A 24073-nucleotide genomic window follows, 5' to 3' on the forward strand; every position below is an offset into this window, starting at 1 on the left:
AAGCACTCTGCCTTCCTCCCAGGCTCATCCCATCTGCAAAGCGAGAGAGAGATGGAGCTCACAGGAGAGAGAGAGAGAGAGGGAGAAGAAAGTCAGCCAGGGAGACAGAGAGTGGGAGAGAAAAAGAGAGAGAGAGAGGGAGGAAAGGATGAGGCAAAAGAGAGTAAAAGAGGAGGAGAGAGATTGTTTCGATAATGCAGATTGTCATAAGAGAGCTGCATTCCTGGTAATCCAATAGAAGTGAAGTAAAAGCTTCTGTCATTTCAACAGACTTAATGAAAGCAATCTGATTAGGTGGCCCTGCATCTGCACAGCTTCCTTCAGACTCATTGTTTCGGATTTGTGCCGGCCTGTCTCACTCTCAAATTAACTTGCCTTTAAATGTATTTAATGTTTGACTTGAATACTTACACGATTCGAGCTTCGAGCGCCTCGGTGGAGGAAAGCCATCCGAGTGAAACGGCTATTCTTCGAGTGAAATGAAGCTCAACTGGTGCTAGCAACATCAAGGTCATGTGATTGATTCCCTGGGAACACAAAAAGTGATCAAATGTATACCTGGAATGTGTTGAAAGTGGATTTGTATATGTACACACATACATAACGGCTCAAAAGTTTGGGGTCAGTATTTATTTTGTTTTTTACATATTTTTAAAAGAAGGCTTTTTTGCTTACCAAGGCAGTCAGTTCAAAAATACAGAAGAAAAAAAAAACAGTAATGTTGTAAAATGTTATTGCAATTTAAAATACCTGTTTTCAATTTGAATATATTTCAAAATGTTATTTATACCTGTGATGCAAAGCTGAATTCTCGGTCTTCAGTGTCGCATGATTCTTCAGAAATAATTCTAATATGCTGGTTTACTGTTCTCTGAATATATCTTATTATTATCAGTTTTAAAAAACAGTTGTGCTGTGTAATTCTTGAGGATTACATTTAAGGGTTCATTAATAAAAAACAAATGTGTTTGAAACTTTATAATGGCATTTTTGCTCAAAATAAATTTAATACATTTCTTCTTTATACAAAAATACCTCAAAATGTTAAAGGTAATTTAAAGAACATACGTCAAAAATATGTTCTAGTTAAGCAATAAGGTATGAGAGGCCGTGCTGTATCGTGAATAAATCACGGCTGAAGGGCGTTGTTAGGCACAACGCGAATAAAGCATAAAGCAAAGTTTTAAGAAACAGTCTCATGGCAGAGTAATTTGTTTTGTGAGAAAACATGGCGGAAATCTATGATGTTAGTGCTAGGGAATTATACAAATGAATATTATGACTTAATTAATTATATGAACGCACCTCTGAAGGTTATGACTGTCTTAAGATTCGATTGGCATTTTGTTTTCATTTTCACTTGCAGTACGATTTGGTCAGTTACCCGGATGTGCGGCCACGTTGGCGATATTCGGATGTAAACTGCAGCATGGATTTGGTTAATGTACTACTGAATATGTTGTTCTGCTAATTTATGCTGTCTAAACCACGGACAAAACCGTGTGGAAGCTGCTAAATCATAAAGAAAAGGACTTCGTAATCAGGAAGGAACGCAATGTTTCAACAAACTAATAATACAAGCAGTATTAATTAAGATACTAACCTTATATTTCACCTACCTGACCAGAAATGATAAGAACAAACACGAATGTTGTCAAGATTCTTGCCCTGGAAATCCTGGTTCAGTTTGGCCAACCACAAACACCTTTTGTTTCTCAGACAGTTTTTTGCACTCTTCTCCTTTCTCCTTTTGGCACTCTATAGTACTCCAAATATTTTTCCCAGTACGACCGATTAGTACAGCCGAAAACATGACAATAATTGACCATTTTCAGCAGCAATAAACAGCAAAATATGTGTTTCATTTGGTTCACTGGAACCGTTTACTTTAAGTGCGCCATGGCCAATTGATGAGGCAGGCATTGTGAAAACACTCTATTCTATTCTGCTATTCCATAACTGCCATCTAGTGTCAGAAAGTGGATTTACATTCATCCTGTGTGCAATTTTTGTCTGGCCAAAAAACAGACCGTACTGGTTACGTTATTGTTTTAGTATGCAAACAAAAAGTTTTTTATTGTTTATTTGTTGTTTAAATATAAAACTTGCTGAAATCATTTATGTGCCAGTACTTTTTCATCAGATTTTAACAATACAGTAATAATTACTGTGAAATTTTTATATCGTTTCATCTCTAGTTACAATATCTAGAATCAGAATTCTCATGAAGTGAATGAGAAGGTCCTGGCATAATGAAAATGTTCATAAAGCCACGGTCACAAACTGGTAAATATTTGTAGCTGATGTTCGTCTGTGGCACAAAGAAGCTGACCTGAAATAAAGATTTTAGCAGAAATACAGTAACAATTCATGTCTGTTGTCATCCATGCTAAGAGTCTTGTTGCTAATATATGATTTAGAATTTTACACCACACGTTTGCACTTTTTATATACAGTCAAAAGTTTACATACACCTTGCAGAATCTGCAAAATGTTAATTATTTTACTAAAATAAGAGGGATCATACAAAATGCATGTTATTTTTATGTAGTACTGACCTGAATAAGATATTTCACATAAAAGACATTTACATATAGTCCACAAGAGAAAATAATAGTTGAATTAATAAAAATGACCCTGTTCAAAGGTTTACTTATGCTTGATTCTTAACACTTTTTTTTTTTTTAGTGATAGTTGTTCATGAGTCCCATGTTTGTCATAAACCATTTAACTGCTCGCTGTTCTTCAGAAAAATCCTTCAGGTCCCACAAATTATTCGGTTTTTCAGCATTTTTGTGTATTTGGGACTATGCAACTATTACAGAAGGTTCAAATGTTCACTGATGCTCCAGAAGGAAACGCAATGCATTAACTGGGGATGACTTTTGACTTTAACTGTATAATACGAACACATCATTTTTTTCTAAAAGGCTTAATTAACACAAAACACTATAGGTAAAATATATTAAATACTTAATATATTTCCAGCATATTATTTTAGACCTCCACTTTCTCTTCCTCCTGTTGCAGTGTTAATCAAAAACAACACAAATATCCCCAATTTAATAACGGCAACAAACTCCTTAATCAATCTCTCAAACAGACCATAAAGAAACTAAAAGTCTCACACTGTATAAGCATAAATGCAGAGGCTGATGCATTTGTCATCATTACCTTCCAAGCAAGACAGATTGTAGAGCAAAGCAAGTAAATGTAAACCAATTAATAACAGCAGCAATTGCATTAAACCATTGCATCCTAAAAAGAAAACCACTGGAATTACTCGAAAAATGAACCGTTAACTACTTTAGGAATAAAATCTCTTTTAGAAATGCATGAAAACTGTGCAGAGCAATCCTATAAATCCTATTTAGGCTACTCATAGCGTTCAAACTAATATGATCGACAGTTAAGTAATAATTTGCGGATTATGGCAAGTGCATGTTTTTGATATTATCAGCAGATTTAAACATCAAGTGGATTGTCCAGCCGTCAGAGGCTGATGAATGACCACTCATTAGAATTGCAAAGGCGGAGCGGGCCGGCGCTGTCAGCTGCCGCAGCAGAGCGTGATTCCAGACGGGGTTTGACAGGGCCACCAGACTCCATCGGGGTAATTAATTTGCCACATTCTAAAGGACGTAGGGTGTACTTCTCGAAATTAGGCCGGTAAAAGAAGTGGCAAAGGGTCATGATCAATTGATTATCATGACGACTGAGATGGAGGCGACATGGCTGTTTAATGATTAATGCTTTTGTTTGTGTGGTTTCAGAGAAACCCTTCCCATGCTAATCAAGTCCAGATAAGTTTCAGCTTCAATCGAGTTTGACAAGCTACAAGCAATGCCAACACATATACCGTGGAAGCAGAGAATCTAATATGTTGTCTTTAAGCAAAAAGGTACGAAAGGCCGTGCTGTATCATGAATAAATCACGGCTGAAGGGCGTTGTCTGCAACCCCTTCAGCTGTAATTTATTCATGATACAGCACGGCTTCAAGTACCTTATTGCTTTTATAAAACGGTTACCACACAATAAAAATATTAAAATCAAAAATATATATTCATTTATATATATTAGGTTGTACATTTTCATAAAGTAAAATCAATAACTGCCTTCCGCTGTAAAAAGTAGTCCCTAACTGCTACAGCTGTGTTTACGTTGCTAAGGGTGGTTGTTAGGGGAGCAGACTTTCCTGAACACGGAAGTAAGTCCGACTCTTAACTGAAAGAATGCTTTGCATTTCCGGTCTGCATTGTTTCTAGTCAAATTAGGGTATATTCCGAGCTAATAAACTAATGTTAAACCTATTAAAAAAATTTTTAAAAGCACATGGCTCCATAGCGCCATCACTTGGCAATGTCGCAATGACCGTCATTTGTCAGTGCCTCACTTTAATGAGTATAGATGACACGAAGCAGCGGACGTTAGCTACATTAAAAACAGATGGACGCTATTTGAATGGGTTCCTATGGAAACCGGAACAGAAAAGCATTCAATCTGACGTTAGAATTCGTAATGGCGGCGCTCATCGTTTACTCAGGAAAAAGGTCTATAAATAAACTGTCATTTTATAGACCTTTTTCCTGAGTAAACGATGAGCGCCGCCATTACGAATTCTAACGTCAGATTGAATGATACACAAAACCGTTGAGTGAAGCGGTCATAGCAGTGCCATATCATGAATACGGCACAGCTGCTGACCAATCAGAATTGAGGAATGGAACTAACCGTTTTATAAAGTACTTTATACAGTAAACGGAAGATAGTTTTTTAAGCATGACAAGAATCATTAAAGAAATAGTTCACTCAAAACAGAAAATTGCTGAAAATTTACTCACCCACACAGGCCGTCCAAGATGAAGAGGGCTGTTTCTTCACTGGAACAGATTTAGAGAAATTTTGAAGAAATTACTTGCTCAGCAATGGATCCTCCGCAGTGAATGGATGCTGTCAGAATGTCCAAACAGCTGATAAAAAGTTTGTCACAGCACAGAATAATGTGTTACTAACCACCCATCCAAATTAGAATTATAAAAAAACGCAAAGTAAAAAAAAAAAGTTATAAAATAACTTATACAGTACTAAAACCTTGAAAAAATAAGCAGGATTCTGATCTCAAACGCTGGGGGCGTGGCCGCTGTCAATGAAACCACGCCCACTCACAGGAAGCTGCCGGTGTTATGCCAAATTCTGACCCCCGCCAGATTACTACCCCCCTAGTATTGGTAGGTTTAGGGTTAGGATTAGGGGTGGGGTTAGGATTAGGCAATCAGGTAGCGATTTCAACAAGAGGGGGTAATAATTTGGCAGGGGTCGAAAATGGGCACAACATTGCCTCTCTCAATTGTCAAATACCGCTACAAAATGGATGACAGAGCTTTTTTGTAAATTATCGCAACCAGGTAATATTCATTTTGTGACAAAGATGTAGCTAGCTAGCAAACTGTAAACTATAGTAACTAACGGTAATGACAGCAGCTATACATTTCTAACATTTATATTGTGATTAGAAACAATTCTCTCAACAAATTAGCTACATTCCGATTTTAAATACAAATTTGCATGTTTCTAAGAAACAAATTAATCATTAAGGCATTTTGACTTTAAAGTTTAAACCATAATTTCTGGCAAAAATACCACTCCATAATCTATAAAAACTCTTTATTTTGTGAAAAAATGCTATCCCCTGCTGTTGTCCTCTCACATCAAAATTCACCAACATATTAGTTTATAGCAGTTTTTCTGACAAAACATTAATTTCTTATTAGAGAAAGCAACATTTTGCATAGAGGACTCATGTTTTAACTAAAAACAATGGTTCAGAACAGCTAAAAACATTTTAATGATGAATTTAGTTTTCGTTGATGTGGCATGGATTACTTGTTTTTATCAGTTGTTTCTCTCATTCTCTCAGTCTGATGACACACATTCGCAGAGGATCCATTGGTGAGCAAGTGATGTCTTCTGATGAACAAACAAACTCATTTACATCTTGGATGGCCTGAGGGCAGGGTTGCCAGGTTTTCATAACAAAACCCGCCCAATTGCTACTCAAAACTAGCCCAAAAGGGGGTTCCCCGGTAAAAATCACTTTCCAGGGGGTAAAATACACATTTCGTGGTGGGGTTCCTCTGGTAAATTTAGCATTCCAGGGGCTAAATATTACATTATTGGGGTCTCTTCAACCCGCAGACATGAAAAACAACCATCGGGAACAGTATGAAAGTAACCCAATTCCGTGGGAAAACCACCGACTTGGCAACACTGCCTGAGGGCGAGTAAACATTCAGACAATTTGTATTTTTGGGTGAAAATTTCCTTAGACTTAACGTTATTAGAGTTAGCTTATCAAGCCACAAAAGTCGTATTGTGAATTCAGAACTTAAACTGTAATTATCCAAATGAAATGCAAGAGAACTGTGTGCTAATGAGTGTTCTCCTTGGGGAGTATCTCTGTTATTGGTGCTGAGTGGGTGGTACAGGCTAATTCCCAGAACAAGATGATACATCAGTAGACAAAAACAAGGCTTGTACAGAGGCACAAAATCACTAAACGAGTCTAGGAGGTGACAACCGTATTGTTCCTTTCTGGATTCATCTCCCAAGCTGACATGAGAGAGCTGCTCACTGTTTTGGACTGACGTCAAAAATAGTTTACTGATTTGGGGTGCTCCACTAAAAAACATGGAAAACCTTACGGTGAGTTTCAGATTCTTAGATTTTGAATGCATTAATTGCAATAAGCGACAAAAGTAATGGGTGTTTTTAGGCACAACGCAAAGACGAAAGGCTAAAAGACCTGTGGTAAAAATCATGGTAATTAATGGAATAGAGTGAGTTATTGATTTTATAAAACAATGGCAATATGGTAAAAGATAACAATGTTAAAAGTAATCATATTTAAATTTAGATTTAGGATGTGCGTTTAAGTGTGACTTTGAAAAAAGCTCAGCCAATCGGAAAAGTTTTAGATGTTTTTATACAACTAGTGAACTTAGGTTTGTATACATACACTACTGTTCAAAACTTTGGGGTCAACAAAGTGAAATATTGTTCCAATTTAAAATAGTTTTTTTAAATATTTTAAATATTTCCTTTCATAAATCATTTTAAATAGTCTGATTTGGTGCTCAATAAACATTTATTAACATTTGAGATCAAACGTTTACATACACCTTGCAGATTCTGCAAAATGTTAATTAATTTACCAAAAAAAGAGGGATCATACAAAATGCATGTTTTTTTTTTTTAATTTTTAAAAGAGCCTGGGGGTGAAATAATTTTGAATTTGAAGAATAGGGCATATTTAACTTATTTTGTCTTCTGGGAAACTTGTAAATATTTTCTGTATCTTCTGAAGGGCAGTACTAAATTAATATAAATATAAAATATATATATGATATTTAAGCAAAAAAACAAACACATTCATTCTGTTCAAAAGTTTACACCCCTGGCTCTTAATGGATAATTTTTCCTTCTGGAGCATCAGTGAGCATTTGAACCTTCTATTATAGTTGCATATGAGTCCCTCAGTTGTCCTCAGTGTGAAAAGATGGATGTCAAAATCATACAGTCATTGTTGGAAAGGGTTCAAATACACGAAAATGCTGAAAAATCAAAGAATTTGTGGGACCTGAAGGATTTTTCTGAAGAAGCTTAACTGTTCAGGACAAACAAGGGACTCATAAACAATTTTTTTGGTTTGCTTCTTAAGCTTATTTCACTCTCTAATGCTGGTTTATTGAGTGTCTTAATATCTTCTGTGTCCTGTCTTTACGAGCAGCCAGACAACTGGCGGGAGATTGTGAACAAAAAGCTCCACTTTCCACCGGAGCTGATCCTGGCCATCCAAGAGGGCAACATGGCATGGGTGGACAGTCTGCTCTCCCTTGGTGACGGGATCATCCGTCAGCTGGACGAGTCTGAGGATCGGTTATGGAGAGAGGCGTTGAACCTCTCCATCCGTCTGGGCAGCGAAGACATCATGACCTCCCTTCTGCTCGGCGTCAAGTTTGACTTCCGTCAGATTCATGAGGCTCTGTTGGTGGCCGTCGACACCAACCAGCCCAGATTTGTCAAACACCTCCTGGACCGCCTGGATCAGGAGAAAGGCAACAAGATGGACGTTCGTTCTTTCAGCATGGCCATCTTCGACCACTCCATTGACGATTCCCAATTCGCACCAGGAGTGACGCCACTAACGTTGGCCTGCCAGAAGGACCTGTATGAGATCGTAACTATGCTGACACAAAGAGGTCATGATATTCCTCTGCCTCATGCCATCTCGTGTGCGTGCCTGGAGTGCCGTAACGGCCGGCAATACGACTTGCTGAAGTTCTCGCTGTCCCGTATAAATACATACAGAGGCATCGCCAGCCGTGCGTATTTGTCAATCACTTCAGAAGACGCCATGCTCGCCGCTTTCCACCTCAGTCGAGAACTTCGCAAACTCTCTAACAAAGAACCAGAATTCAAGGTGAGCTCAGAAAAATTCATTCATTTATAGAAAACATCTCAAATAGCAACAAATTATTTAGAGAGGTGTGTCAACTGCCTGTTTTTCATGAGCTATTAAGAATATGTTACCCTGGACCACAAAACCAGTCATAAGGGACAGTTTTTTGAAATTGAGATTTATACATCATCTGAAAGCTGAATAAATCAGCTTTCTATTGATGTATGGTTTGTGAAGACAATATTTGGCCGAGATACAACTATTTGAAAATCTGGAATCTGAGGGTGCAAAAAAATGTAAATGTTGAGAAAATCGCTTAAGATATATATGGTAGGAAATTTACAAATTATCTTCATGGAACATGATCTTTAAATAATAATCGTAATTGGATTACAGTTACTTTATGGGTATCTTGAATATATTATTCACAGAATGCAGTAATCATTAAAAATTTATTTATTTACCCCAATTCTTCTTATGTCCCTTTAAAATGTTCTTTCTTTGTGAACCTTACACTTGTTTACAGTTTTTGGAAACCTTTCTGTAATAATAATAATACATTTTTTTTATAATGCAGTTTTCTAGTACCCAAACCACTACAAACAATTGGAAATAGAACAAATAAAATACAAAAAAAGATGCAATTCAATAATGTAATGGTTAATGCAAAGAATGAAATATTTTCCTTAATCAAGTTTTTTTCCATATCAAATGTATTATTTTATTTTATTTTTGTGCGTATTGTCAGCAAATTTTTAATACGCTATTTTCAAAGTTGTTAGCATTTGGAAAACACATATTAAACGACTTTTAACATCACTTTCTCAAAACCTTTTACTGATGTTTAGCCTCAGTACCTGGCGTTGGAACAGCTGTGTCAGGAGTTTGCAGTGGAGCTTCTGGGAATGTGCCGGAACCAGAGTGAGGTCTCCACCATCCTCAACAGCGCTGAGGATGACAGCGATGATGAAGAACTGGATGCACAGACATTTGAGGAAGGTATTCCCAACCTCGGTCGTCTTCGACTGGCGGTCAACTACAATCAAAAACAGGTACAACAGCAACTGATGAATGTGATAAAACAATATAATACCTGTATTTTAAAGCTTTTTTTTCTCAAAACAAACTAAATAAGTCAATAAATAAATAGCAGTATTTTCCTCATAAAATAAAACACAATTTGATTAAACTTTTCAGTGGAATCAGTGTTATTTTTCATCATTTTGTAATTGCAGCAACTGATAAATGTGATAAAACAATGTCACCTATATTAAGTCTAGTTATATTTTGAACTAGTTTTTAAATTTTTTGTTAGTAAAATTAACAGGAAAAATAAACGTTAGCTTAAAAGGAAATAAAAGTAAGTTAATATAAAAAAGTAAGTTTATAAAGATAAATTAAAAAAAAGTATAGCAACATTACTCATTTTCATTTAGTTTAGCTTAATGTACAAAAGCGTAAATAAACAATAATAAAACTAGGTCATTTTAATTAAAAAAACAAAATTAAATGCTATTTTATAACATCAAGATACTTTTTTTTTTTTTTTTACAATTTAAGTAGTTTTCATTATTTCTATTTTCAATTTTATTTTAGTAACGTTAACTGAAAAATAAAATGTTAACTGAAATAAAACAAATCTTAAGCTTATTAGTTGCCAATGCAACATTAGTCATTTTCATATTTAGCTTCACTTCATATACTAAACCAAAACTGGGGAAAAAAAAACAGTAGGTCATTTAAATAAAAAAAAAAAAAAAAATTAAATTAAAACAAAGCGCTATATCTGGTTAAACTGGTTAAATCATATTTTATTTAAATGCATTTATTTTTATTTAATTATTTAAAATATGTCGACCTAGTTGTTATTTTAATGTTTCCTTGGCAAATATCTGAAATAAAACGTTTAAGTTACTTGTTTTATTTAACTTTTTTTAATAGTTTTTAGTTAACTATAATAACCCTGGGTGAGGTAACACCGCAGATTTTCACTGCCCACACAGACTGATGGATCTGAGGAGAAACACAGGGCATGTGAACATCATCTTTCAAAAGCGCGCGGTCGTTTGACCCCTGCGTTCATGCCGTATGGGATGTCTGATTGATTGACAGTTGGCTGGGAGGCCTGACTGTTTGTTTTTCCTCGTCTAGTTCGTGACTCATCCCATCTGCCAGCAAGTGCTCTCCTCCATTTGGTGCGGTAGCCTGTCCGGTTGGAGGGGAAGTCGAACTGCTTGGAAACTGCTGGTGTCTTTGGGGATTTTCATTACCATGCCGTTTCTCTGCCTGGTTTACTGGATCGCCCCCAAGTCCAAGGTAAATTTGAGTCGGTGGTAATAGCTAAATAACATTGTAATGGTCCATGCAACTTCAAATATTTAATCATTTCCGTGAACAAAATCTACTTTGTTCTGCCAGCTGGGTAAACTGCTGAAGGTTCCCGTGATTAAATTCCTATTACACTCGGCATCATACATGTGGTTCCTCATCACCCTCTTGACGGAGTCGATTTTCATGGAGATCTACCGCAGCGATTTTGCCTCCAGAAAGCAGAACATTCTCCATAATTCTCTCCACATGATATGGGTTGCGGGTAGGTCACACTGCCAAATAAAAACCCAGAGGAAAATCCCTTAATAGTCATTTAAATCTCTGAGCCGAGTCAGTAATTGTCTTTGATATATACAGAGATTGTCTAAAATGGAGTTTTTATTTTTCTGCATTGACAGGTTTCTTCTGGTTTGAGTGTAAGGAAGTTTGGATTGAAGGTCTGAAAAGTTACTTCCTGGATTTGTGGAACATTCTGGATATGATGGTGCTGAGCATGTATTTGGCGTCCTTCACACTACGCATCCTCATCTTGTTAAAGGGATATTTCCTCTGTGAAGACTCCAGCACTCAAGAGCTGTGTGACTATTTCACCAATACAGGTGACATCTCACATATATTCATCAGTATATAATCCTTACTGACAGTAATATATGTATAAAGATACTAAATAATACAATAATAGTTTTTTTGTAATTGTGATTAAATATTTACAAATACAGTTGAAATTAAAATACATTATGCATTTGAAATTATTAGTAGTAGTAGTAGTAATAACAAATAGTTTATTAATATAATAATAATAATTTTAGTAATAATACTAATATAATACAGATTTTTCATTATAATGAAAATATAATGATAACAATAATTTGTGTTGTATTACTGATAAAAAAATACAATTCAAATATTATTATAAATTAAAATAGTGGTAATAATAACAACTACAATTATTACTATTATTAACAAAGACAGTTTAAATAATATTAGTACTAATATTTATATATTAATAATATAATATATTTTTGTAATTGTAATTAAACATTTATTAACAAAAGCAGGTGAAATTAGAATACATTATGCATTCAAATGTATTATTATTAGTAGTAAGAAAAAGAGTTTGTTAATATAATAATAGTTTAGTTAGAATACTAATAATTACAGTTAATATATACAGTTATAGTACTAATATTTATATTAATAGTATAATATTTTATTGATGACAATATACTAATTAAAATATCACAGTTAAATAATAACAATTATGATTATTATATCAACAAATACTGTTAAAATAATAATATATCATTTTTAATATAATTAGATAACATTTATATATTAACAATATAACAATTATATTATATTGTTAATGAAAATACAATTTAAATATTATTAAAATTAAATAACAGTAATAAGAATTGTTTTTTATTATTATTAGTATTAGTATTGTTAACAAATACTATTAAGATAATATTAATAACATTTTTATATTAACATTATATTTTATTGTATTGATGAAACTACAATTAAAATATTATAAATGAGTTAACAGTAATAACAAAAATATTATTAATTATTATTATTAATTACAAAATAATTAAAAATGCAATTAAATATGATATAGTAATTTTCTGAAATGTAATTGTACTTTTTACATGTAGTAGCAGTGGTAGTAGTAGTAGTAATAATCATAATAATAATAATAATATTTATATACTAAATTATAATGTTTTATTGTATTATTGATGAAAAATACAACTAAAAATTATAAATAATTACTGTTATTTAATTTATTTTTTGTTGTATTTTATCAATACAATAAAATATTATAATTTTATTATAATAGTATATAAATATTACTACTACTACTACTGCTACTACTACATGTACATTATTATTATTATTATAACTGTATTTGTAGTTATATAATAATAATAATAAAAAATAACTTATTCTTACTGTTATTTATTTTTAATTTTATTATTATTAATTACAAATAGTTTAAAATAATAATAATATTTTACATGTAGCAGTAGTAGTAATACTTACTGTAATAATTTGTTGTTGTTATTATTAATGATAATAATCATTTGTATTATTATTATTATGACTACTACTGCATGAAACAAAATCAAATTAAATAACTTTAAAATTACAAACATTACAATAAGGTTAATGTTAGCTAATGTATTAATAATACATTTATTACAGTATTTATTAATCTTTGTTAATGTTAATGAAAATACAGTTGTTCATTGTTAGTTTGTTAATTCACAGTGCATTAACAAATGTTAACAAGCACAACTTTTGATTTTAATAATTAGTAAATGTTGAAATTAACAGTAACTAAGATGAATAAATGCTGTAGAAGTATTGTTCATTCTCAGTTCATGTTAACTAATGTAGTTAACTGATAAACCGTACTGTAAAGTATTATTCTTCTTCACGTATAATTTCATCATATGTTTCTGAATAGTACGGGGGGATTGGAAACAGGAGGATCCTCAGTTGATTGCAGAGACTCTGTTTGCCGTGACCAGCATGTTGAGTTTTACACGTCTCGCCTACATTCTCCCGGCCCATGAATCCCTGGGAACCCTGCAGATATCCATGGGAAGAATGATCGATGACATGATGAGGTCAGATCTTGCTGTTTGATCTCTGTGATTGGACATCCAGTATAGCTCTGAAAGAAGAACACCATTAAAGTTGCTTTCATCAAGTGTTTTTCTTGCTCAACAGGTTCATGTTCATCCTTATGATTATTGGAACAGCATTTCTGTGTGGAATAAATAACATATACGTCCCATATGTTGTTTCTCCACATCTTGGCAGGTGATTAATAGCTTGTTTACATGTAATTTCATGTGTTTCGGTTGGTTTGAAATCACCCAGGAGATTCATCTTAAATCTGTTTGTCTGTTGTATTAATCTTAGATTGAATGAAACATTTAACTTCCTCTTCTGGACCATGTTTGGAATGGCAAACCAGGAATATGTAGACATGCCTGATTATGTTTTGGCTGAGTTTGTGGGAAGGATCTTCTATGGGATATTCACACTGCTCATTGTCATAGTGCTACTCAACATGCTTATTGCCATGATCTCCAATTCATTTCAGAGGATCGAGGTATGAAGATTCAAAGATAATTATAAACGATTTAAAGTCTTAACATAGTATAATATAGTATTATGGAATGATGGAGTAATGGTAGTTTTTTTACACTAAAATAAAAGCTGTGGGTAAACTATCCCTTTATGTTTAAAAAAAAAAAAAAAACCCAACATGCCATCAAAAGCATCTTTAGTCTCCATTCACTATATTCCGATATTCAGTCCAATATATAGCGTCTATTCACTACATTCTAATATTTAGTCTACATTCACTACATTCCATTATGAAGACTTGATTTACTATATTCTGATATTTAGTCTCCATTCACTACATTCTGATATTTAGTCTCCATTCACTACATTCAATTTTGAAGACTCGATTCACTATATTTCAATATTTAGTCTCCATTTACTATATTCTGATATATAGTCTCCATTTGCTATATTTCAATATTTATTCTTCATTCACTCTATTCCGATATTTAGTCCGATATAAAGTCTCTATTCACTATGTACTGATCTTTAGACTCCATTTACTATATTCCGATATTTAGACTCCATTTACTATATTCCAACATATAAACTCTAACTATATTCCGATATTTAGTCTTCCTTCACTATATTCTGATATTTAGTCTCCATTTACTATATTCCAATATTTAGTCTCCATTTACTATATTTCGATATTTAGTCTCCATTCACTGCATTCCAATATTTAGTCTCCATTCACTACATTCCTATATTTAGTCTTTTTTCATTATATTCCGATATTTAGTCTCTATTCACTATATTCCGATATTTAGACTCCATTTACTATATTCTGATATATAGTCTCCATTTGCTATATTTCAATATTTAGTCTTCATTCACTATATTCCGATATTTAGACTCCATTTACTATATTCCGATATTTAGTCTCCGTTTACTATATTCCGATATTTAGTCTTTCACTATATTACGATATTTAGTCCAATATAAAGTCTCTATTCACTATATTCCGATATTTAGACTCCATTTACTATATTCCGATATTTAGACTCCATTTACTATATTCTGATATTTAGTCTCTATTCACTACATTCCGATATTTAGACTCCATTTACTATATTCTGATATATAGTCTCCATTTGCTATATTTCAATATTTAGTCTTCATTCACTATATTTCGATATTAAGTCCAATATAAAGTCTCTTTCACTATATTCCGATATTTAGACTCCATTTACTATATTCCGATATTTAGTCTCCATTTACTATATTTCGATATTTAGTCTTCTTTCACTATATTCCGATGTTTAGTCCAATATAAAGTCTCTATTCACTATATTCCGATATTTAGACTCCATTTACTATATTCCGATATTTAGTCTATTCACTACATTCCGATATTTAGACTCCATTTACTATATTCTGATATATAGTGTCCATTTGCTATATTTCGATATTTAGTCTTCATTCACTATATTTCGATATTTAGTCTTCTTTCACTATATTCCGATGTTTAGTCCAATATAAAGTCTCTATTCACTATATTCCGATATTTAGACTCCATTTACTATATTCCGATATTTAGTCTCTATTCACTACATTCCGATATTTAGACTCCATTTACTATATTCTGATATTTAGTCTCCATTTACTATATTTCGATATTTAGTCTTCTTTCACTATATTCCGATGTTTAGTCCAATATAAAGTCTCTATTTACTATATTCCGATATTTAGACTCCATTTACTATATTCCAATATTTAGTCTCCATTTATTATATTCTGATATTTAGTCTCCATTCACTACATTCCTATATTTAGTCTTTTTTCACTATATTCCGATATTTAGTCCAATATAAAGTCTTCATTCACCATATTCCGATATTTAGTCTTTATTCACTATATTTTGATATTTAGTCCGATATAAAGTCTCAATTCGCTATATTCCAATATAAAGTCTCCATTAACTCCATTCCGATATTTAGTCTTCATTCACTATATTCTGATATCAGAATCAGAATGAGCTTTATTGCCAGGTATGTTTACACATACTAGGAATTTGTTTTAGTGACAGCAGCTCCACAGTGCAATAGAGTGACAGTGACAAGACAAGACATAGATTATAAAAAAGAACAATATACAAGTACAAGACAAAGTGCAAAGTGCAAAATAGCAAAAACACAATATACAGAGTATGCCATTGCTAGGTACAGGTATATTAGGGTGCAAATTTGGATATAAGTAGGTATTAATAAATACTGAATAGATTAATAAAGTGTATAATAGTGCTGCACGTTCCACGTTTACTGACAAGTGCTCATGAGATGGATTGCCTGGGGAAAAAACTGTTCCGGTGTCTGGTCGTCTTGGTGTTCAGTGCTCTGTAGCGCCGACCAGATGGTAACAGTTCAAAGAGCGAGTGTGCTGGATGTGAGGGGTCCAGAGTGATTTTGCCAGCCCTTTTGCACACTCTGGATAAGTAGAAATCTTGAAGGGTAGGAAGGGTTGTACCAATGATTCGCTCAGCAGTCCGGACTATGCGACGTAGTCTTCTGAGATCAGACTTGGTAGCTGAGCTGAACCAGACAGTAATTGAAGTGCAGAGGACGGATTCAACGATCGCAGAGTAAAACTGTTTCAGCAGTTCCTGTGGCAGGTTGAGCTTCCTCAGCTGGCGGAGGAAGTACAGCCTCTGCTGGGCCTTTTTCACAATGGAGTCTATGTGAACATCCCACTTCAGGTCCTGGGAGATGGTATTGCCAAGGAACCTGAATGACTGCACTGTGTTAACAGTGCTGTTCATGATGGTGAGTGGGGAGAGCAGGGGGGTTTCTCCTAAAGTCAATGATCATCTCCACAGTCTTGAGCGTGTTGAGCTCCAGGTTGTTATGACTGCACAGCCAGCTCTTTAACCTCCTGTCTGTAAGCAGACTCATCACTGTCTTGAATGAGGCCGATGAGTGTGGTGTCGTCTGCGAACTTCAGGAGCTTGACAGAGGGGTCTTTAGAGGTACAGTCATTCGTATACAGGGAGAAGAGCAGTGGGGAGAGAACACAACCCTGAGGGGCGCCAGTGCTGATAGTCCGGGTGCTGGATGAGAATTTCCCCAGCCTCACTAGCTGCTGTCTGTCTGTCAGGAAGCTGTTGATCCACTGACAGAGAGCTGTAGGCATGGAGAGCTGAGATAGTTTGGGAAGGAGGAGGTTTGGGATGATGGTGTTAAAGGCTGAACTGAAGTCCACAAACAGGATCCTCACATAAGTCCCTGATTTATCCAGATGCTGCAGGATGAAGTGTAAACCCATGTTCACTGCATCATCTACGGACCTGTTTGCTCGATAAGCAAACTGCAGGGGGTCCAGTAAGGGTCCGGTGATGTCCTTCAGATGAGCCAAAACCAGTTTTTCAAACGACTTCATGACGACAGATGTTAGCGCCACAGGTCTGTAGTCGTTGAGTCCTGTTATTTTGGGTTTCTTTGGAATGGGAATGATTGTCGAACGTTTGAGGCAGTTCGGTACTTCACACATCTCCAGAGACCAATTGAAGATTAGTGAGAAAATGGGGGCCAGCTGGTCAGCACAGGTTTTCAGACAGGCTGGTGTCACACCATCAGGGCCTGGTGCCTTCCTTCTTTTGTTCTGTCTGAAGACCTGGCGAACATCTCTTTCACTGAAGTGGATTGTTGGAGTGGGGGAGAGCGGTGTTGTTAGGGCTGTTGTTGGAGGTGTGAAAGGAGTTTTTTCAAACCTGCAATAGAACTCGTTCAGGTCGTGTGCCAGTTGCTGGTTCTCCACCATGTAGGGGGATGGTGTCTTGTAGTTAGTGATGGCTTTCAGGCTGTCCCACACTGATGAAGAGTCACTGGAAGAGAATTGATTCCTTATCTTTTCGGAACAATTCTTCTTTGTCACTTTGATCTCCTTTTCCAGTGTGTATTTGGCCTGCTTATACAAGACACTGTCCCCTTTCCTGTAAGCATCCTCTTTGGCGTGACGAAGCTGTCTGAGTTTTGCTGTGAACCATGGTTTGTCATTGTTGAAAGTTAAACGAGTCCTGGTAGGAATGCATGTATCCTCACAGAAACTGATATATGAAGTAACAGTGTCTGTGAGCTCGTCTAGATCGGTAGCAGCAGCTTCGAAAACACTCCAATAAGTACATTCGAAACAGGCTTGTAAAACCTGCTCTGTTTCGTTAGTCCATCTCTTCACAGACTTTGCTACAGGTTTAGCAGATTTAAGTTTTTGCCTGTATGTTGGTATAAGATGAACCAGGCAGTGATCAGAGAGTCCCAAAGCTGCCCGTGGGACAGAGTGATATGCATTCCTTATTGTGGTGTAACAGTGGTCCAATATATTACTGTCTCTGGTTGGACATGTAATATGTTGACTGTATTTTGGCAGTTCACGGGAGAAATTTGCTTTGTTAAAGTCCCCAAGAATAATTAAAACAGAGTCCGGGTATTGTTGTTCCGTCACGGTGATCTGATCTGCGAGTTTCTGCAAAGCCAGGCTCACATGCGCTTGCGGAGGAATGTAGACGCTCACAAGAATGAACGAGCAAAACTCTCGCGGCGAGTAGAACGGCTTACAGTTAATGAAGAGCGCTTCTAGATCAGAACAGCACATCTTCTTTAAAACTGTTACATCTGTACACCACCTTTCATTGATGTAAAAGCACATCCCGCCGTCTCCATTTACTATATTCCGATATTTAGTCTCCATTCACTATATTCAAATATAAAGTCTCCATTAACTATATTCAGATATTTAGTCTTCATTCACTTTATTCTGATATTTAGTCTCCATTTGCTATATTCCAATATTTAATCTCCATTCTGATATTTAGTCTCCATTCAATATATTCTGATATATAGTCTCTATTCACTACATTCCGATATTGAGTCTCCATTCACTACATTCTGATATTGAGTCTCCATTCACTACATTCCTATATTGAGTCTCCATTCACTACATTCCGATATTGAGTCTCCATTCACAACATTTCGATATTGAGTCTCCATTCACAACATTTCGATATTAAGCCTCCATTCAATACATTCCGATATATATAGTCTCAATTCACTACATTCCGATATATATAGTCTTCATTCACTACATTCCGATATTGAGTCTCAATTCACTACATTCCGATATTGAGTCTCAATTCACTACATTCCGATATTGAGTCTCAATTCACTACATTCCGATATTGAGTCTCAATTCACTACATTCCGATATTGAGTCTCAATTCACTACATTCCGATATTGAGTCTCAATTCACTACATTCCGATATTGATTCTCAATTCACTACATTCTGATATTTAGTCTCCATTCAATATATTCTGATATTTAGTCTCAATTCACTACATTCTGATATTTAGTCTCCATTCAATATATTCTGATATTTAGTCTCAATTCACTACATTCCGATATTGAGTCTCAATTCACTACATTCCGATATTGAGTCTCAATTCACTACATTCCGATATTGATTCTCAATTCACTACATTCTGATATTTAGTCTCCATTCAATATATTCTGATATTTAGTCTCAATTCACTACATTCCGATATTGAGTCTCAATTCACTACATTCCGATATTGAGTCTCAATTCACTACATTCCGATATTGAGTCTCAATTCACTACATTCCGATATTGATTCTCAATTCACTACATTCTGATATTTAGTCTCCATTCAATATATTCTGATATTTAGTCTCAATTCACTACATTCTGATATTTAGTCTCCATTCAATATATTCTGATATTTAGTCTCAATTCACTACATTCCGATATTGAGTCTCAATTCACTACATTCCGATATTGAGTCTCAATTCACTACATTCCGATATTGATTCTCAATTCACTACATTCTGATATTTAGTCTCCATTCAATATATTCTGATATTTAGTCTCAATTCACTACATTCCGATATTGAGTCTCAATTCACTACATTCCGATATTGAGTCTCAATTCACTACATTCCGATATTGAGTCTCAATTCACTACATTCCGATATTGAGTCTCAATTCACTACATTCCGATATTGAGTCTCAATTCACTACATTCCGATATTGAGTCTCAATTCACTACATTCCGATATTGATTCTCAATTCACTACATTCTGATATTTAGTCTCCATTCAATATATTCTGATATTTAGTCTCAATTCACTACATTCTGATATTTAGTCTCCATTCAATATATTCTGATATTTAGTCTCAATTCACTACATTCCGATATTGAGTCTCAATTCACTACATTCCGATATTGAGTCTCAATTCACTACATTCCGATATTGATTCTCAATTCACTACATTCTGATATTTAGTCTCCATTCAATATATTCTGATATTTAGTCTCAATTCACTACATTCCGATATTGAGTCTCAATTCACTACATTCCGATATTGAGTCTCAATTCACTACATTCCGATATTGAGTCTCAATTCACTACATTCCGATATTGAGTCTCAATTCACTACATTCCGATATTGATTCTCAATTCACTACATTCCGATATTGATTCTCAATTCACTACATTCTGATATTTAGTCTCCATTCAATATATTCTGATATTTAGTCTCAATTCACTACATTCTGATATTTAGTCTCCATTCAATACATTCTGATATTTAGTCTCAATTCACTACATTCCGATATTGAGTCTCAATTCACTACATTCCGATATTGAGTCTCAATTCACTACATTCCGATATTGATTCTCAATTCACTACATTCTGATATTTAGTCTCCATTCAATATATTCTGATATTTAGTCTCAATTCACTACATTCCGATATTGAGTCTCAATTCACTACATTCCGATATTGAGTCTCAATTCACTACATTCCGATATTGAGTCTCAATTCACTACATTCTGATATTTAGTCTCCATTCAATATATTCTGATATTTAGTCTCAATTCACTACATTCCGATATTGAGTCTCAATTCACTACATTCCGATATTGAGTCTCAATTCACTACATTCCGATATTGAGTCTCAATTCACTACATTCCGATATTGAGTCTCAATTCACTACATTCCGATATTGAGTCTCAATTCACTACATTCCGATATTGAGTCTCAATTCACTACATTCCGATATTGAGTCTCAATTCACTACATTCCGATATTGATTCTCAATTCACTACATTCTGATATTTAGTCTCCATTCAATATATTCTGATATTTAGTCTCAATTCACTACATTCTGATATTTAGTCTCCATTCAATATATTCTGATATTTAGTCTCAATTCACTACATTCCGATATTGAGTCTCAATTCACTACATTCCGATATTGAGTCTCAATTCACTACATTCCGATATTGAGTCTCAATTCACTACATTCCGATATTGATTCTCAATTCACTACATTCTGATATTTAGTCTCCATTCAATATATTCTGATATTTAGTCTCAATTCACTACATTCCGATATTGAGTCTCAATTCACTACATTCCGATATTGAGTCTCAATTCACTACATTCCGATATTGAGTCTCAATTCACTACATTCCGATATTGAGTCTCAATTCACTACATTCCGATATTGAGTCTCAATTCACTACATTCCGATATTGATTCTCAATTCACTACATTCTGATATTTAGTCTCCATTCAATATATTCTGATATTTAGTCTCAATTCACTACATTCTGATATTTAGTCTCCATTCAATATATTCTGATATTTAGTCTCAATTCACTACATTCCGATATTGAGTCTCAATTCACTACATTCCGATATTGAGTCTCAATTCACTACATTCCGATATTGATTCTCAATTCACTACATTCTGATATTTAGTCTCCATTCAATATATTCTGATATTTAGTCTCAATTCACTACATTCCGATATTGAGTCTCAATTCACTACATTCCGATATTGAGTCTCAATTCACTACATTCCGATATTGAGTCTCAATTCACTACATTCCGATATTGAGTCTCAATTCACTACATTCCGATATTGAGTCTCAATTCACTACATTCCGATATTGAGTCTCAATTCACTACATTCCGATATTGAGTCTCAATTCACTACATTCTGATATTGATTCTCAATTCACTACATTCTGATATTTAGTCTCCATTCAATATATTCTGATATTTAGTCTCAATTCACTACATTCCGATATATAGTCTTCATTCACTACATTCCAATATTGAATCTCCATTCATCTCAATCCACTCTTCTTCTCAGGATGACGCAGATGTCGAGTGGAAGTATGCTCGCTCTAAACTCTACCTCAGTTACTTCAGAGAAGGTCTCACTATGCCAGTTCCCTTTAATATCATCCCATCTCCAAAAGCTCTCTTTTATATCCTAAGGTAAGAAAACTTGACAAGCAAAGCTAGGTACTATCAAACCTCCATAATCTAACGATCATTCCCTGTCATCTCCTTGTCTTGTGCAGAAAGATTTGCTGTTGCTGTAACAAGAAAGCCCCAGAATATCCTCCCATCACATCTATGGTGAGTATGTGATGGGTTTCTATCTCTAGATTCTTTATAATTCTTGGTTAAATTTGGCTGATGAGGTGATTTTACATTTTTTTTTTAGTCTAGTAATAACCTGAATAGCAGCGGAGGTCAAGGTGAGGGCAGAGTGCCATACCGCCTGCAGGTGACCAAGGCTCTAGTGCACCGTTACATCGAAGCCGCACGCAGAGAGTTCGAAGAGAGCAAGCGTAAAGGTAGGTCATATTTTCAGCATCTCTGGGTAATGATCCAAAAGCATGCAGTATTTTAGTCATAATAGTGACACAACGTCAATTACGTGAAAATACGTACCTAAAAATTAGCTGCTTAGTGTGCGGTGGCCTAGCGGTCAAAGATATGTGCTGGTAACCACAAGGTTGTAGGTTCAAACCCCAGAAGAGCTGATCCTTTTAGCAAAACACTTCACCACGAGTTTCTCCAATGGGATTCTCTCTGTAATTAAAAATAGTGTAAGTGTACTGCAAATTAAAATAGTTAAAAGTGTCTGATAAAGTGATACTTGTTTTAAGACAATTTTACGATCAGTGTCAAAGCTTAAAATGGCATACTATCAATACTTCAGCTTCAGTATACACTTTATTCTGCCTACTATTTTTAAGTAATATGTGAAACAGTATGGATTTTGTATATGTAAACACTTTAAATAGCATTTTTTAATTCAGCAAGGAAGCAATAAATTCATTTAAAGTGACAACTGTTGTTGTGGTGCTCAGATGTTGGGAACAGAATCACCGAGCTGAATAAAGTGGTTGGCCGGCTGCACACCGAGATGCAGGAGTTCCACCAGAAGCTGCAGTGGCAGCGCAAAAGTGAGCCAGACCAGGCCAACATCCTGGGCAAATACATCCTGGGCGCAAAGAACAATTTCCGTGACTTTGATAAGAATGAGGCCATGGGGTGCGAAAACACAGGTCTGTCCACCAGTACACATCCCACAGAGGAGGAGGAGGACGATGAGAATGAAGGAGAGATCAAACCAGGAGGGATCGTCTCAGAGGAGAGGGAGGAGCCTGAGTCCGAAGGCCCTGTGGAGCCCGTCCCAGGAGAAGAAACTACTTTTGAGACTGCTAGCACTCCTGATGTGTGAGAAACAAACACTGCAGTGGCACAGTGCACAGCCATTAAAAAAATACCTAGTCAGATGATTCTAGACACAGTCGTAGCACTTTGAATTACTGATGAATAAACTGACATACTATAGTCAGGTTTAATATATAATTTGTATCATAATTATCTAAATTACAATGCCTCATATTTAACGAGGTTTAGATGGTATAAATACCAGTGAAACGGTTTTTAACATTAAGATTTTTAATGCTTTTTATCTCTTCTGCTCACCAAGCCTGCATTTATTTGATCCAAGTACAGCAAAAACAGTCATTTTCAAAATGTGAAATATTTTTACTATTTAAAATAACTTTTCTATTTGAATATTTAAAAATGTAATTTATACCTGTGATCAAAACTACATTTTCAGCATCATTACGTCTTCAGAGTCACATGATCCTTCAGAAAATATTCTGATATGCTGATTTGCTGTTCAAGAAACATTTAATATTATTTTTATCAATATTTAAAACAGTTAGTAAATTCTTTGGTGAATATAAATCTATATGTATTTAGCAAGGATGCTTCAAATTGATGAAGACTTTTATAATGTTACA

At 34.8% G+C, this 24073-nt stretch overlaps 1 protein-coding gene across 1 annotated transcript; it reads left to right on the top strand.

Annotated features, from left to right (window-relative positions):
- Positions 1 to 6688: 6688 nt before the first annotated feature.
- trpc2a (transient receptor potential cation channel subfamily C member 2a) lies at positions 6689 to 23496 on the top strand. Its single transcript, XM_073818328.1, has 13 exons — positions 6689 to 6703; positions 7788 to 8480; positions 9308 to 9511; positions 10611 to 10775; positions 10878 to 11052; positions 11189 to 11389; positions 13264 to 13426; positions 13530 to 13622; positions 13725 to 13917; positions 22111 to 22238; positions 22325 to 22382; positions 22471 to 22603; positions 23123 to 23496. Exons 1-13 carry the CDS (start codon positions 6689 to 6691, stop codon positions 23494 to 23496), a joined length of 2595 nt encoding a protein of 864 aa, XP_073674429.1.
- Positions 23497 to 24073: the final 577 nt, after the last annotated feature.

The sequence above is a fragment of the Garra rufa genome, chromosome 14 (assembly GCF_049309525.1).
Source record: "Garra rufa chromosome 14, GarRuf1.0, whole genome shotgun sequence".
Taxonomy (NCBI): Eukaryota; Metazoa; Chordata; class Actinopteri; order Cypriniformes; family Cyprinidae; genus Garra; species Garra rufa.

Coding starts and splice junctions, on each gene's coding strand:
- trpc2a (XM_073818328.1), top strand. Junction 22,383..22,470: donor ATCCTCCCATCACATCTATG/GTGAGTATGTGA, acceptor TTTTTTTTTTAG/TCTAGTAATAACCTGAATAG. Junction 22,604..23,122: donor CGAAGAGAGCAAGCGTAAAG/GTAGGTCATATT, acceptor TGTGGTGCTCAG/ATGTTGGGAACAGAATCACC.